Source organism: Opisthocomus hoazin, chromosome 2, assembly GCF_030867145.1.
Source record: "Opisthocomus hoazin isolate bOpiHoa1 chromosome 2, bOpiHoa1.hap1, whole genome shotgun sequence".
Taxonomy (NCBI): Eukaryota; Metazoa; Chordata; class Aves; order Opisthocomiformes; family Opisthocomidae; genus Opisthocomus; species Opisthocomus hoazin.
Genome location: NC_134415.1, coordinates 8,030,440 through 8,045,530, shown reverse-complemented (window position 1 = coordinate 8,045,530; position 15,091 = coordinate 8,030,440). Strand labels below are relative to the sequence as shown.

General features: G+C 58.2%; 1 protein-coding gene across 1 annotated transcript; it reads left to right on the top strand.

The window, feature by feature from the left end:
- The first annotated feature begins 12,285 nt into the window (after positions 1-12,285).
- IRF2BP2 (interferon regulatory factor 2 binding protein 2) lies at positions 12,286-14,454 on the top strand. Its single transcript, XM_075412272.1, has 2 exons — positions 12,286-13,423; positions 13,653-14,454. The coding sequence occupies exons 1-2, from the start codon at positions 12,385-12,387 to the stop codon at positions 14,366-14,368; spliced, it is 1,755 nt and encodes a 584-aa protein (XP_075268387.1). The 5' UTR covers positions 12,286-12,384; the 3' UTR covers positions 14,369-14,454.
- The last annotated feature ends 637 nt before the right edge of the window (positions 14,455-15,091 follow it).

Here is a 15,091-nt window from a genome sequence, read left to right as displayed (position 1 = left end):
CAGTCCCACGAGTCAGACGGAACACGCTCCACGGCTGAAGACCTCTCCGAACACCAAAAGGCGGCTGGCGAGCACACCTCACGTGCACGGTACCTTGCCGGAGCCAGCCAGAGACATACCTTGCGGCAGGCTCACGATGATTTACATCGCCTGAGGATTTGCCTCTCTGTGCTCTTATAAATTAACCTATATGCCAGGAAACTATCAATAAGCGCTCGAATTGTTGCCGTCTACTTAAAACCTAGTGTAGCTGGTTAAAGAAGGAATCATTCAGGGGACGAAACGGAGCCAGATTATTTCTATCCGACGTGTCGGCAGCAATGAATTCAGGCAAGAAAATGGTTGCCAAATATTTGTTTAACTGGAAGAGTTATCTGAGCTTGGACAAGACACCACTTGCCAGTCTGCTCGGCCTTGCAAGCATCCCACAGGAGGAGGTTACCTATTAAGTGATAGACAATATATCTTGTTAATTGTTAGATCATGATGACCTTAGACTTTGCCCAGGTATTTAATAACACCATCTGCCGTCTAGGTCTGCAACGCTATTATTTGTACATGAGGATTACTCTTCTCGCTTCACAAACAAGGCTGTAATAACAGCGCTGAAGGAGAGCAGAGCAGCATGGTATTCAAACCTGACTGTCCAAGTAAAACACACAGGAGGTACGGCTCACCCAAAAAATCCCAGGCGCGTCGTCTTGAATCTGGAAATCCCGATGTGCTGAAGGCTGAGGGGCTGCGATCCAGCCTTGTGGACTGCACTCGGGGAAAAAACTCTCATGTCTCGCCCGAGAAAGGGCCAGGAGTGGAATCCATCCTTGTGCAGGCTGCTGGACCCTTCGCTCTTTCTGTCACCGTTGACGCTTCCTTCCCCGAAACAAGAGCAACGGTCCAAAGGCCACCATGTAAGAATCGCTGTGCCTTCAGATTTTCTAGTCATTGATAACGTGCTTTTAAAGCACACGCGTTTAGTGCCAAATAATCCCATTTATCTGTTTTTATATCTCTATCTATAAAGGGTCCAATCCTGTTCCTGCTGACAGTGATGTGATTTTTGGCTTTGGCTTCATAGGGAATTTAGGGGAGGGAAGAAAACGGTGCATTTCTCCATGCAGCTGGTGTCTTCTGCTCAGTGTTTCCACCGCCTTGCACAGCCTGGGGTTTCGTGTAAAACCGTTCCCGGTGCATCGGGAACCTGAGCCTGCTGGATTCAGTGACAAGAGTCCCGTCAACTGAGATGAGTCAGCTTCTCACTCTGGAATGATGCAATTTTTGTGCAAATAGTCTTATCTTCCTAATAACAAGAAGCTGAAACCTGGTGGCTGGTGAGCTGCCAGATTATGGAGGAAGCACTAGAGGTGTGAACACCAAAGTGCTCCAAAACACAAGACAAAGAGAAAGAGCCCAGACCGCACTCTAAATTAAAAACCACACATTTGCACTGGGGATTTTTAAAATGTTTTTATTTTGTTGTACTGCTTACCGGTGCCTGCCACTCTAGCGTGTGTATAAGGGATACAACGACCATGAATCCCCCATGCTCTCCAGCTCAATTCCTGTATCAGACCTAAGAGGAGGAGTGCTTTACTTGGCACTCTGTTGCAACAGAGAGGTCAAATATGAAACCAAACATATGAATGTAATTAGGAGGGTATGTAAAATATGGAGGCTGGACGTCTTAACAGTGTCCAAAGCAGGCATGTCTTGACGTGCCGTTGGTTAAAGAGGATTTTAAGTATTCCAGTCTGTCGGACGGTGTATCTGGTTACATCTGAAGAGTTTCTCAGTCTTTTGCTCACATGATTTTTCTCATATTTCAGGTGTGCAGGTTTGATTCTGAAACCCCACCGTGCAGAAACACACACCTCTTATTGAAGTACATGAAACAGTATCTTCTTGTTACCCAGGCTGGTTTTGGAAGATGATGTGAAAAAGTCCAAATTCTTCCCACACTTGCCTTGTGCCAATTCTGAGGCAAAGACAACGCTACAGATATTTACCTGTGCTGTCTGAAGGTGCACACCGCAGGTTGCGATGGGGTTTATTTACCATTTGTAAACAGAGAAACTGGTATTTTCATATTGTACGTAGCTGAGTGGGGGTTCCTTCTGTTGTTTCACAAGTAACAAGGGAATGGCTAAAATCTGTGCCAAATGCATTTACAAGAACCCATCTCTGTCCTTTGCCTACAATTCCCATTTTCTTTTAAACCTTTCCAAACGAAGCAGTAGGCAAAACCCCTGGTAACTAGAAGCACGTGCAAGGACACAGAAAGCTTTAGAATACATTTCCACACCCTGCTGACCTATTCATCAAAAAGTCTGCCAAAACACGTAACTCTCGGTATAAAACAAAATACAGAAGAAAGGACCTCGCTTGCATTAACCTACTTCTTTCCCAGCTGTGTGCCACCGCAGACTCTCCCAGCAGAAGAGGAGCTGAGCCCATTACGTGACTTTTCCGTCATCCCTCGGAGTTTTGCCGGCTCCTCGGCAGAGGTGGGCGCAGGCAGGAGCGACCCTCCGTCAGCGACGGCGACGGGTCGGGCTGGGACTCTGAGCCGAGCAGACGTGATGGCCCTTAGGACACGGTGGTGGTGACCCGTCAGCTGCATGGCCGCCCAGCCCCACGTCAACCGGAGCTGCACGTGATCCCCTTGGGCCAAATGCCGCCCTGGTGCAAATCTGGTGGCTTGGCGGAGCTGCCCCCAGGGTGGAACAGTGCCCACTGTGTTCACCAGCTTCCTGAGGTCAGGGAGGGTGAGCGATATCAGGTTTAGGTGTGCCCGGCTCCTTTCCCCAGCTCTCTCTCCATCCGAAACACCATCCTGGTTCAGGAGCACCATGCAAGCTCTGGCTGAGGTTCCCACCACCCCAGAGAGCGTTTGTGGAGCCGTAAATCTGACATCAACGGCTTCCAGTGAAACGCAGTCCCCCAGACTGAAGTAGACAGGGGAGTATTTCCCTCACCTCACACCTGCATCCCATGGGCCAATTTTCCAGATTTTCCAGATTTTAATGCAACCCCCCATTTTGTATTCTGGGGGCACACACAGAGCCAGGCCCAATAAGAACAACAAAGAAAAAATCTTGCTGGTAGTTAAACACTTTTCTAGCACTCCCAAGCCGTGAGGAATCCCTCCGCGGCGAAGCGGAGGAGCCCTGCGCGGCGGTTTCCCCGCGTTGTCGTTACCGGTGATGGAGGCAGGGTTGCCATCCCGCTCTGTGGGTGCAGCACGAGGGTCTCCCACGGCAGCCGCAAAGTGATGCCGCTGTTGGGGTCCCTCCCTGGCAGCCCGTCCCGACCCGCTCCCTCCAGCAGCACCCCCGGGGCAGAGCAATGGGGGCACCGGGGCAAGTTTAGCTGCGCCGCGGCCGTCGGCATCACCAGGTTTGCTCCAGAGGTCAGCTCCAGGCAGAACCGAGCGGCCGAGGTCGGAGGAGAGCGGGACCACTTCTTTCGGTGGCAGCGTCAGTTCGACATGCCCACCAAGGTGTACCGCACACTGCCCCCCGGTCACTCACCCACTTCCAAGGCCATCTGGATCAAAGACATGAAGGGATGGTGCCCAGCAGACCAGGGCCAAGCTCCGCTCTTCGCGTGGTGCTCTGGGGCAGCGATTTGGCCTGGTGTTATGTAAGACTTAACAAAAGCCGTATAACACAACTATTTTAAGTAAGAATGTTAATTGAAGGCTGAGTCAGGCTGCAGCTAGCGCGGAGATGTTTTTGAGAGGCTCGTACCCTTTTTGATTTGGTCTGTATTTTTTCCACTTAATTACAACATGTGTGGAATGGCAGTTAGCAGTAATGGTAACTGGCAGAGGGAAAAGGGATGATGAAGGTCATCATCCTCTTGCCTCTGGATCAGCCGTTGAAATCCATCCCAGATCTGTGATATCCAGAAGAAGAAGAAGGAAGAAGAAGAAGAAGACCTCCGAGTCTGTGCAGGGCATATGGGAAGGGATGCGGAGGACCTTCACCTGGCCCTTGGACCACGTCTCCACCACGGACAGGGAGACAACTGGAGGGGCCCTGGTCAGCACTAGCTAGCTAATCCTTGCTGAAGTCTACGCCGGTGTGGTTTTCCCCTGTCGTTATTCGCCATGGGGGGGTTAAAGGAGGTCTGGACCTGTCTGCTCACACCTCAGCAAGCTGCCACGGGGTCCGACACAAAACAACAGCGGTGTCCGCCATGTTGCCTGCCGTTGGCATAGCCTCTAAGGGACTCTCCACGCAGACCACGGAGGAAGGAGGCAGCTGCTTGGTGCTCCCGATCACGATGGATGCATGAATGGTGGACTGCATGTTGAAACAGCGTGGTGAGACGTGTTAGGGAGAGGGTTGTTGAGGGACGCCCGTCTGGCACCTTCCAAGCGCACGTGCAAGACCCCTGAATCAGCAGCAAGTGGCGGCCGTGCAAGCGGCCTCTGCAGTTGCCCCGGCGAGCTCACCAGCGCAGCCATTCCTCAGGCATGACTCAAGGACCTCGGCAGGTCCCATTACGAAGATGACTGGCCCTCAGTCCCTCATCCAGTCCCATCAGGAAGGCTAAGTGATACGCAAGTCCCAGCCTTTGGCCAGTTCCTTTAATGACTGAAATCCGGAGGAGGAGACCGAGTTTAATTGCCGGTTTCAGCACAGGGCTACTGGTTAGTAATGTTGCTGGCGTTCTTTTTATCAAACACAAACCCAACCCTGCTTCCTAGCAGGCACCTCTTTCTGGAGCAGGAAGGATGTCAGAAAAGGGATGTGTGTGATTTTTTTTTTGCCTGAAAGTACAAGTGGAGGGGATGAGGTAATGCAGTACAGCTCTGCTGTTTACGTTTACCAATGCATCATTAATGCCTAAACCTGTAGGTATTTCTCCTCAGCACCGCTACACAGTAGTATACTACACATACGACAGAATGTACAAGAAGATAAAAATGCCCTTTTTTACTTGTTTTTACTTAGCGTATGAGACAGCAGTGAGCGAAAAGATAAGGCCAGGGGCTGAAGCACAGCGAAGAGCATTTGCCCCCCGCGCCGAGTGCCCAGAGTGCTCCCCAAGGGGGTCCCCAGAGGAAGGGCACTGCCTGGGCAGGGAGAGGAACGGGAGGCAACGGTGGGGGAGAGGGAGCAGAAACGAATTTAATTTGTGTTTTAGGTTTTCTCAGATTTGGGCACTCTTCTGTTAATTCGTTACATTGCAAAATTGAAATAATACAGCTGCAATGACTAGCAGAAGCGTGGGCACGCCAACCCTACCTCAGGTAGGCACGGTGGTGACGGGTTGACGGTTGGTCTTGATGATCTTAGAGGTCTTTTCCAACCTTAATGATTCTATGATTCCACGATTCAAGGTGCCTGGAACAAACCGAGGCAGCAGCCCAACACGCTCACCCGCATCGTTCGCACGCCAACGCCCGACATTCCTCCTGAAGGAAGAGTGATCTGTTCCAGAGACTCTGCTCTAGCAGCTGTGTGTCCCTCCATACGTTGTAGGGTTTCCCCTAAAGAGCAGCCCCCGTGAGGCTGGGGCGACAAGGGGGGCACGGGCAGGAAGGGCGAGGTGTTTGGTACCTATAGAACCCTAGCAATTGCTAGGCAAAGAGAAAATCCATCTCCCCTTTATTCTCTCCCTCCAGGTCTCTTTGAACAAGGGGTTCTGCACAGAGGCCAAACCCATCAGCGCCTGCCCCCCAGAGCCCCCAGCCCCTCCAGGCACTCACTCCCTGCGGGGACAACGAGGCAGAAGAGGGGGACTACAAACCCGCTGGTGCTGGCAGGAAACCCTGAGGTCAGCAGCAGCCGAGGCTGCCTTCATCCCAGCTGCCTCGCCCGGCAGCGGTGGTCTTGCCCGGCCCCAGACTGGGGGGTCCAAGGCAGGGAGGCCATCGGGGATGCCGGCTCTTCTGGCGGGTCCAGGAGGTGGTTTGCCAGCTGGAGCTGTCAGCCAGTTTGCTGCTTCAGGGGGGACGTTCAGTAACGCAGGAACTCCCATGCTGGAAATGGCTTTAATAGCTCTGGCTCCGGGTTTTGACTTTTATTTCGTGCGAGGACCTGGTCACCAGCTCCCTCAAACTGGGAAAAAGCATTTCCCAGCCCGAACTCCCCAGCCCAGCTGCGAAACGCTGGCGGTCCTCTCCTCGCTGTGCTGGGGCAGACCAGCCCTTCATCGCTCGCCGGAAGGGAAGCTCTGCCCACACCTCGCAGCGAGCCAGCGCTTTGCACGCCGTCGGCGCTGGGGGACGAAGCCAGACACAGAATACAACCATCCGGGGGCTCAAACAGAAGGAGTTTTAAAGCCCTCCGTAATATTTTCAACAGACGATCTGTTTCTGCTCTTATTCTGCAATGTTTCCTGTGGAGCCCTCACCCCGTCCAGATTTCGGAGGGTGCTCGGAAGCCCGTCGCCTCCCGCGCGGAAGGCGGGGAGCAGAGCCGGCGCGGTGTCGCCGAGGGGTCACAGATTCCCGGGTTTCCTGTTTATTTTGGGAAAGGGTCACCCGGCCGGCACCCCGGGAAGCCCCCGGCCACCGCATTCCTGTCCCCCTCGCCCACGGCGGGGCTCGCGGCGCGGAGCGCCGAGGAGGGGTGTAAATGGGATAACCCGACATGCCTATTTACCCAGCCCGGGGATAAGGGGCGGAAGCTTTTCCACATCAATTGCCCTTTCTTCTGGCATCTGGAAGTATCCCTCTGAAGTTTTTATTTCTCTTTGGAGGGTAGTAACCTCTGAATTGCTCAAGTATTTCCATGATCTTTTTCCTCGCTGCTTTTTTTCCTGGTGCTACTTGAAAAGAGGGCGTAAAGTCAACGGCGCGGTTAAAAACAGAATTGTTTCCTTTTTTAAAGAAAGCGTGCAATTTCTGCTCCCAACAGCCTCGCGCAGAGCCCACCAACGGAGCCGAAGCTGCCGCACCCGGGCTCTCGCTCGCACTGCGATCCCCTGGTAACTAGCCCAAGCTTTCTAGAGCAAAAAAATCACAGCAGAACAGCAGCACTCGTAGCATCTCTGTATTTCAGGAGATATCAGTGAAGTAGTGGCACGCCGGTGTCCTGCTGCTGCTTCCTTTTCCAGGCAGGCTCTGCTCAGGCAGTGCCTCACAGCTCTTCAGAAGTTAACACCAGACACCGGCGTTCAACACAGCCATCTTCAAGGAGTTAATAAAGGGCACAACACCCTGCGTACCGCAAAAGGCAGGCACCGAGCGCTGCCCGAGTCCCTCTGGCACGTCCCGCCTTGCAGGGGGCTGGCGTGGTGACCCCCCTCCATCCCCGGTGGGGTCTCTGGTGCTGGACCCTCCGCCAGCTCCTGCCATCAGCAGCCAGCTCCAGCCTGCAAGGCCCGGCAGCAGGCAGCAGGCTGCTGACGAGCGGCTCTCGGGGAAGCGCGCTCTCGTCCTGCGAACGCGTGAGTGCGCGTGGCTTTACTGTCACAGCGATGCTCCTGGGAATAAAGTTACCGGCGGTTGTAAACCTCTGCAGGATCAGTGGCTCCCCATCAGCCTGTCCAAAGCCTGTTTGTGTCAACGGGCTGCGCCTGATGATACTCTCGTTTGCATCGGTGTCTTTTTTTTTTTCCCCTATGGCACTAAACAAACACTGTTGGATGGGAATTTTTCTTTTTCTCTAAGATTCTTCTCTTTTCAGTGTGCCCGGCTTCGGGACCAGCACCAACGCGAAAGGAGGACATCACCTGAACTGCTGTTGGAATGGTGCGTCTCAAAACCCACGCCTAAAGCGGGCACGTGGAAAACGATGGATCGTTTTCAACGAAAATCAGAAGTTTCAGTGTTTCCAAAATGGCTACCAGCAGCTCGCTCCTGCAGGCAAAGACGAGCAGCTGTGTGCGAGCAGCTCCGGCAGCTGCATTAGGGGCTTCGGAGCTGTTGGCAAAAACCACATAATCCTCACCTAGGCAAGCAGCCCACCGACACCCAGGTTCATTCAGCTTTCTGGAAAATCCTCTGGAGCAACCTGCCCTCTCCAGTAGGAATGAAAACGGCAGCTATGCCAGAAAATCAGGAGGCACCTCGGAGCGGAGGCAAGGTCCCGCTGGTCCTACCAGAGCTCTCCTCTCAGCAGAGACTCCACAAAGATTGTCACCAACATCGAAGGGCCGGACTCCCGGCCGTGCGCTGGCGGGGGCTGTAATCTGCCCTCAGGTTCCCGCAGGTTGAGCTGGCAGGTCTTGCTTTCAGCAGCGATGGCACTGCTTTGGTGGGCTCCTTGGCCCGATATCACCCGCATCCGATCGACTCCAAAACTTCAAGGACTATTCCCAGCCTCTCCCCTCTCAGTTCTGGGAGAGCAGCCTCCAGAATTCATTACGGATCGAAGAAGGAGAGGTGGTAGCACCCTCCAGCAACCATCACCCTCGCTGTCTCAGCTCTGGCCATTTTGCTACTACCCTGCAGGACTTCGGCCCCAAGAGAAGGATGCAGATAAAAGCCATGGAGGAAGGAGTGTATATCTGCAGGAGAAGGACGCAGGGCAGCCCTTGATTAGGAGGGAAGGAGGAACACTGGGGCATCGGGGAGCGGGTGAGGAGCACTGGTTCGGACAGGCCCTACAGAGGATGCGTACGTGGGTGAGGCGCAGGCTGGGAGCACGGCTCTGGGACCGTGCGGAGAAAAAGAAGGAAGGGAAACAAGATCCTGCAGAAAAACACAGCAAGACCTCAGAGTGGTTCACTGGAAAAAGTCACAGAATCACAGAATCACAGAATGTTCAGGGTTGGAAGGGACCTCTGTGGGTCATCCAGTCCAACCCCCCTGACAAAGCAGGGTCACCCACAGCAGGCTGCACAGGACCGCGTCCAGGCGGGGTTTGAATATCTCCAGAGAAGGAGAATCCACAACCTCCCCGGGCAGCCTGGTCCAGGGCTCCGTCACCCTCAGAGTGAAGTTCTTCCTCGTGTTCAGCTGGAACTTCCTCTGCTTCAGTTTGTGCCCGTTGCCCCTTGTCCTGTCGCTGGGCACCACTGAAAAGAGTCTGGCCCCATCCTCCTGACACCCACCCTTAAGGTATTTATAGGCATTTATAAGGTCCCCTTTCAGCCTTCTCTTCTCCAGGCTGAACAAGCCCGGCTCCCTCAGCCTTTTCTCATAGGAGAGATGCTCCAGTCCCCTCATCATCCTCGTAGCCCTCCTCTGGACACTCTCCAGTAGCTCCTCATCTTTCTTGAAGTGGGGAGCCCAGAACTGGACACAGTACTCCAGATGGGGCCTCACTAGGGCAGTGCACAGGGGAAGGAGAACCTCCCTCGCCCTGCTGGCCACACTCCTCCTAATGCACCCCAGGATCCCATTGCCCTTCTTGGCAGCCAGGGCACACTGCTGGCTCACGGTCAACCTGTTGTCCACCAGCACTCCCAGGTCCCTCTCCACAGAGCTCCTCTCCAGCAGGTCCGCCGCAGCCTGTACTGGTGGATGGGGTTGTCCCTCCCCAGGTGCAAGACCCTGCAGTTGCCCTTGTTGAACCTCATCAGGTTCCTCTCTGCCCAACTCTCCAGCCTGTCCAGGTCACGCTGAATGGCAGCACAGCCTTCCGGTGTATCCACCACTCCTCCCAGTTTGGTGTCATCAACAAACTTGCTGAGGGTACACTCGATCAAAAACTAAAAAAAACGGGGTAAGAAGGGGCTCACCACGGCATTAATGTGTGGCTGGTGGAGTGAGTCCACCTCACAGAGCTGCCCTGCTCCAACCTCTCCTCTCCCTTCCTTCCCTCAGCCATGACGTTGGGCACAACCAGGACATGGCAAAGGTCTCCGACCCCACGCTTGGCCCCCATCCATCCCACCACGGTGCCCCTCGGCCAGGCGCTGCCCCAGACCCCCCAGGTGTCCTCCAGCGCCGGCCGCTCCTACCCATAGCGTTGCTGTGATGGAGCACGGGGCGTTCTGCAGAGATCGGGCACACAAGGATGCCTGCTGTTCCTCCACCCCCCCCCCCCCCGAAAAAGAAACAAATGCATTATCTGTTTGATTCCTGTGCAGTTACTGCTGTAAGAGTCAGCAGCTTCGAGGACTTTTTTTTTTTTTGTGATTTGATACATAAACCACATTTCCTATGTAGCACTGCTGCTATTTTTTTATCAGCTTTCTGACATTGAGCTTGGTAATGTAGGTTTTTTTTTTTTTTTTTGCCTTTTCCCGCAGAATGAATTCAAAGGCGGCAAATGCGGCAAAAAAAAAAAAAAGAGAATACTGCTCATCTCGGCTTTTCCAAGCGGCTAGATTTCATTAGAAATAAAGGAAAATAAATACAGGTCATATTTTCTGTCCTGCAGTTAGAAGCTTTGCTTTCTGCTTCCCCTCAGCTTCCCCCCGCCAGCGCTCCAGCCCTGCTCACACACCGCTCCTTGGCTTCCCACCAGCGCACATCCACGCACCTCTTTTTTTTTTTATTTTTTTATTTTTTTATTTTTTTTCCCTCCCTCCTTTCGGAGAACCTGGAGGCTAAAGCGAGAGGGCAAAGGAGTACGTGACTAAAACATCCCCAGCACTTCCTCTTTCATAAGCCATCACATGACGAGGCGCAATGACAATCCCTGCCTTGTCCCTGCCCATTGCAGGCGCGGTTGCCTCACCCGAGCGAGCCGGCTCCTTCCCCCCCCGTCTGTGTGCGGTGGGGGGGGGGCAGGCAGCAATCGCTGCAGCCGGCTTGGCCAGGCTCCAGCTCCGGGCTGCAGAAAAGAGGGCAGTGGGTGGAAGACGAAAACAAAGATCTGTTTACTTAGCATGCCTGGATAAAGCGCCTTTCCAGCCGGGGAGGGGAGGAGGAGGAGGAGGAGGAGGGAAGAGAAACAGCTTTAAAGGACTTTGATGCAATGTGAAAGGAGAGCTGCTCGGGCAAATGCGAGCCGTTGTTAACCCTTGGTTCTCCGGGGGGGTCTCTCTCTCTCTCTCCCCTGCCCCGGCCGGGCTGTCCCCCGGGCTCCGGGGGTAGCTCCCGCCCCGACGTGCGGGGCCGCCTCGGGGTGCGGGGCCTCCGGGCTGCGCAGTCCCCCAACCCAGCATGGGGGCCGGCGGATCCCCCCCCCCTCAACCCTCGGCCAAGCCCCCTCGCCGGGGCCGAGGAGCGGGGAGGCGGCGGCCCGTCCGCCCCGTCGGGGAGGCCCCTCCCGCGGACGTCAGAGCTTCCGCGGTCCCGGCCCCCCCCCCCCGGTAACCTACATAACGCGGCGGGGAGGGCGGCCCGAGCAGGACCCGGCGAGGGGCTGCTTCGCCCCCTGGGGCAGAGGGGACGAACGAACTCCCCCCCCCCTCCTCCCTCCTCCGGTGCCGCCGCCCCGCTTCGGCGCGGGTGAGCGATTCGCAGCGTGGAAGGGGGAAAACATGGCTGCGGGTATTTGGGGGGGGGAGGAGACGGCGTTCACTCAGCCTGTGTGAATTTTTGCTCCTCTGCATTCGAGAGCCGCCGGCCGGTGGCGGAGGGCGGCGGGAAATCTCGAGCGTCCCATTTCCTGCGCGCGGGGACAGCAGTTAAAAAAAAAAAAACACCTCAAAAAAACAAAACAAAACAAAAAAAACCCCCGTGGTAATGGTTGTATTTATTTATAACGGTGCCTCCTGCCCCGGCGGGCAGCCTGGGGGCGGGCAGCGGGGCGGCGGGGTCCGTGTCTGTGTGTCCGTCCCGTCCGTTCCCCCCCCGGGGGGGGGGCGCAGCCCAAGGTCACCGGGCAGGGGGAGACCGAGCCCCCGTCGGCATGGGGGGGGGGGTGCGCCCCGCTGCCTCCCCGGGTGGCTTCGGCAAATCGTTAATAAAAACAAAAATAAAAATAACGACGGAAAAGGAGGAGGGAGCTGCGGCGCGGCCCCCCCCCCTCCTCCGCGAGACGGGGCGGGGGCGCGGCGGCCCCCCCCGACGGCGGGAGGAACCCCCGGTGCCGCTGGCGGGGGCGCGGGCAGGGGCCGGGGCCGGGGCCGCGGCGGGGCGGGGGCGCGCATCGCGCAGGCGCGGCCGGCACTGTCGAAGAATCGAGGCGGCGGCGGCGGCGCGCAGAGGCGGCGGCGGCGGCTGGAAGCCCGGGCACGGCGCGGAGCCGCCGCCAGCCCCGGCCCCGGCCCCCCGCGGGCAGTCCCCGCCCCGCCGCACCGCCCCGTAGTAGCCAGCGAGCGGGGGAGCCGTGCGGGCGGGCAGCGGCCGCAGCGATGCGCGTCCCCGCCGCCCTGTGAGCGGAGACGGCGAGGGGAGCGGCGTCCCCCCGCAGCGGCTGTGCCTGCCGGCGCACGGAAGAGGAAGGCGGACGGGAGGGGGCCCGCCGGACGGTCCCGCTGCGGCCGCGGCGCCCGAGCCTCCCCGTCGGGACTCCGGTGGCGAGGGGAGGAGGAGGAGGAGGCGGCCGGAGCCGGAGCGGGGGGCGTTCGCCGCTGCCCCGGGGCCGGGACATGTCGTCGGCGGCGGTGGCGGCTGCTTCCCGCAGGCAGTCGTGCTACCTGTGCGACCTGCCCCGCATGCCCTGGGCCATGATCTGGGACTTCACCGAGCCCGTCTGCCGGGGCTGCGTCAACTACGAGGGAGCCGACCGGGTGGAGTTCGTCATCGACACGGCGCGGCAGCTGAAGCGGGCGCACGGCTGCTTCCCCGACGGCCGGGCCCCGCCGCCGCCCCACGCCAAGCAGCCGCCGCTCTCGGCCAAGGAGCTCCTGGCGCAGCAGCAGCTCGCCCACCCCGCGGCGGCGGCGGAGGCGGCGGCGAGGCCCCCCCCGCAGCCCCTGGAGCGCTACTCGCTGGCTGCCGAGCGGCCGCCGCCCCGCCTGGGCGCCGAGTACGGCGGCGGCGGGCGGCAGGTCAACGGCATCCTGGTGCCCAACGGCTTCCCCAAGCCCGAGGAGCCGCCCGAGCTCAACCGGCAGAGCCCCAACCCGCGCCGGACGCACGCCGTGCCCCCCACCCTGGTGCCGCTGGTGAACGGAGCCGGGCTCCCCGCCGCCATCGGGGGCCTGGGCAGCCGCGCCGCCGCCGCCGCCGCCGCCTCGCTGGCCGCCATCTCCGCCGCGCCCGCCGCCATGGCCGTGCCCGTCGCCCAGCAGCAGCCGGCGGCGGCGGGGGGGGGGCAGGCAGCGGGGCAGCCCGGCGAGCTGGGGCACAAGCGGCCCGGCTCCGTCTCCTCCTCCTCCTCCTCTTCCTCCTCGTCGGGCGGCGGCGCGGCGGGGGAGCACGACGGCGGCGGCGGGAAGGAGAAGCGGGGCTCGGCCGAGAGCCTGCCGGCTGCGGCGGAGCTGGGCGGCGAAGGGGGCAAGGGCCGGCCGGGGGGCGAGCAGGAGTGGCTGGCCAAGCCCAAGACGGTGCGGGACACGCTGCTGGCCCTGCACCAGCACGGCGGCCACGCCGTCCCCCCCTTCGACAGCAAGTTCAAGAAGGAGCCCGGCATGGCGGGCGGCAGGCTGCTGGGCTACGAGACCAACGGCGCCGTGGCCAAGCCAGGTGAGGAGGCGGCGGGGGGCCTCCTCGGGGGGCGGCGGGGAGGGTCCCGGGCGGCTTGGTGGTGGCCCGACGGCGTGGGTGGCCGTGGACGGGGCGGGGGGGGTGTGGGGGGTTTGGAGCCGCGGCCACCGGTTTGTGCGGTTGCACGGCGGTGACCCCCGTGCTCGACGGTGCGGTGCGATGCGACTGCGGTGCCTGCTCACCCTCTTCCTCCTCCTCCCCTCCGCAGGGGCCCGGGCCGCCCGGAAGAGGAAGCCTTCCCCGGAGCCGGAGGGCGAGGCGGGACCCCCGAAGATCAACGGCGAGGCGCAGCCCTGGCTGCCCGCCCCGTCGGAAGGGCTGAAGCTGCCGCTGACGGCCACCCCCTTCATGTCCCCCCCGCCGCCCACCGCCTCGCCCCACTCCAACCGGACCACGCCGCCCGAGGCGGCCCAGAACGGCCAGTCCCCCATGGCCGCCCTCATTTTAGTGGCGGACAATGCCGGGGGCAACCATGCCTCCAAAGACGCCAACCAGGTCCACTCCACGACGCGGAGGAACAGCAGCAGCCCCCCGTCGCCCTCCGCCATGAACCAAAGAAGGTTGGGCCCAGGCAGGGAGGTGCCGGGCCAGGGGGCCAACGCGGCGGGCGGGATGGAGCCCGTCCACCCCGCCAGCCTGCCGGACTCGTCCCTCGCCGCCAGCGTCCCGTTGTGTTGCACCCTGTGCCACGAGCGCCTGGAAGACACCCACTTCGTGCAGTGCCCCTCCGTCCCCTCGCACAAGTTCTGCTTCCCCTGCTCCCGGCAGAGCATCAAGCAGCAGGGAGCCAGCGGGGAGGTGTATTGTCCCAGCGGGGAGAAGTGTCCCCTGGTCGGCTCCAACGTCCCCTGGGCCTTCATGCAGGGGGAGATCGCCACCATCCTGGCCGGAGACGTGAAAGTGAAAAAGGAGAGGGACTCGTGACCTGCCCGCGCTCGCCGCCCGACGTCACCTTGAACTGCTCGAATTCTGTATATATCTATAAATATATATATATAAATATATATATATCTCCAAGACAAGGGAAATGTAGACTTCATAAACATGGCTGTATAATTTTGATTTTTTTGAATACATTGTGTTTCTATATTTTTTGAAGACGAAAGGTATGTACTTATTATAAAGGCATTTCTTCTAATTCTTCTCCCTTTTTGTTTTTGTTTTTTTTTTTTTCCCTTTTGGTTTTGTTTTTTTCTTTATTTTTTTTTTTCCCCTTTTGTTAAAGCGACTGTTGTGCTTCCCTGGTGACAGTTACTGTTCAATGTAGGCTGTGACTTGCGCTGCTTTTTTTAGAGAGCACTTGGCAAACCAGAAATGCTTCTAGCTGTATTTGTATGCACTTGTTTCTTTTTTTTTTTTCCCCCTGTTTCTTTCTTTTCTTTTTTTTCTTTTTTAAATGCCAAATACACTTTCTGACGTTGTAAAGATTGCCTTACTGTCTGTGATTCCTTATTCCTGGCCCCTGCCCTGTAGAGCTGGTGGCGTGCAGGCTTGGTCGGAGGCGGTTGGGGAGAAGAGTGGCTGGCCGAGGCGGGGACGCCGTCCCGCCGGCCGGGCGAGCGGAGGGAGCAGGGGGGCTTTCTCCCAGAAACGCGGCTGGCGATGGCGCATCCGCCAGATCCGCTCCCAGATCCCTCCGTGTTTCTC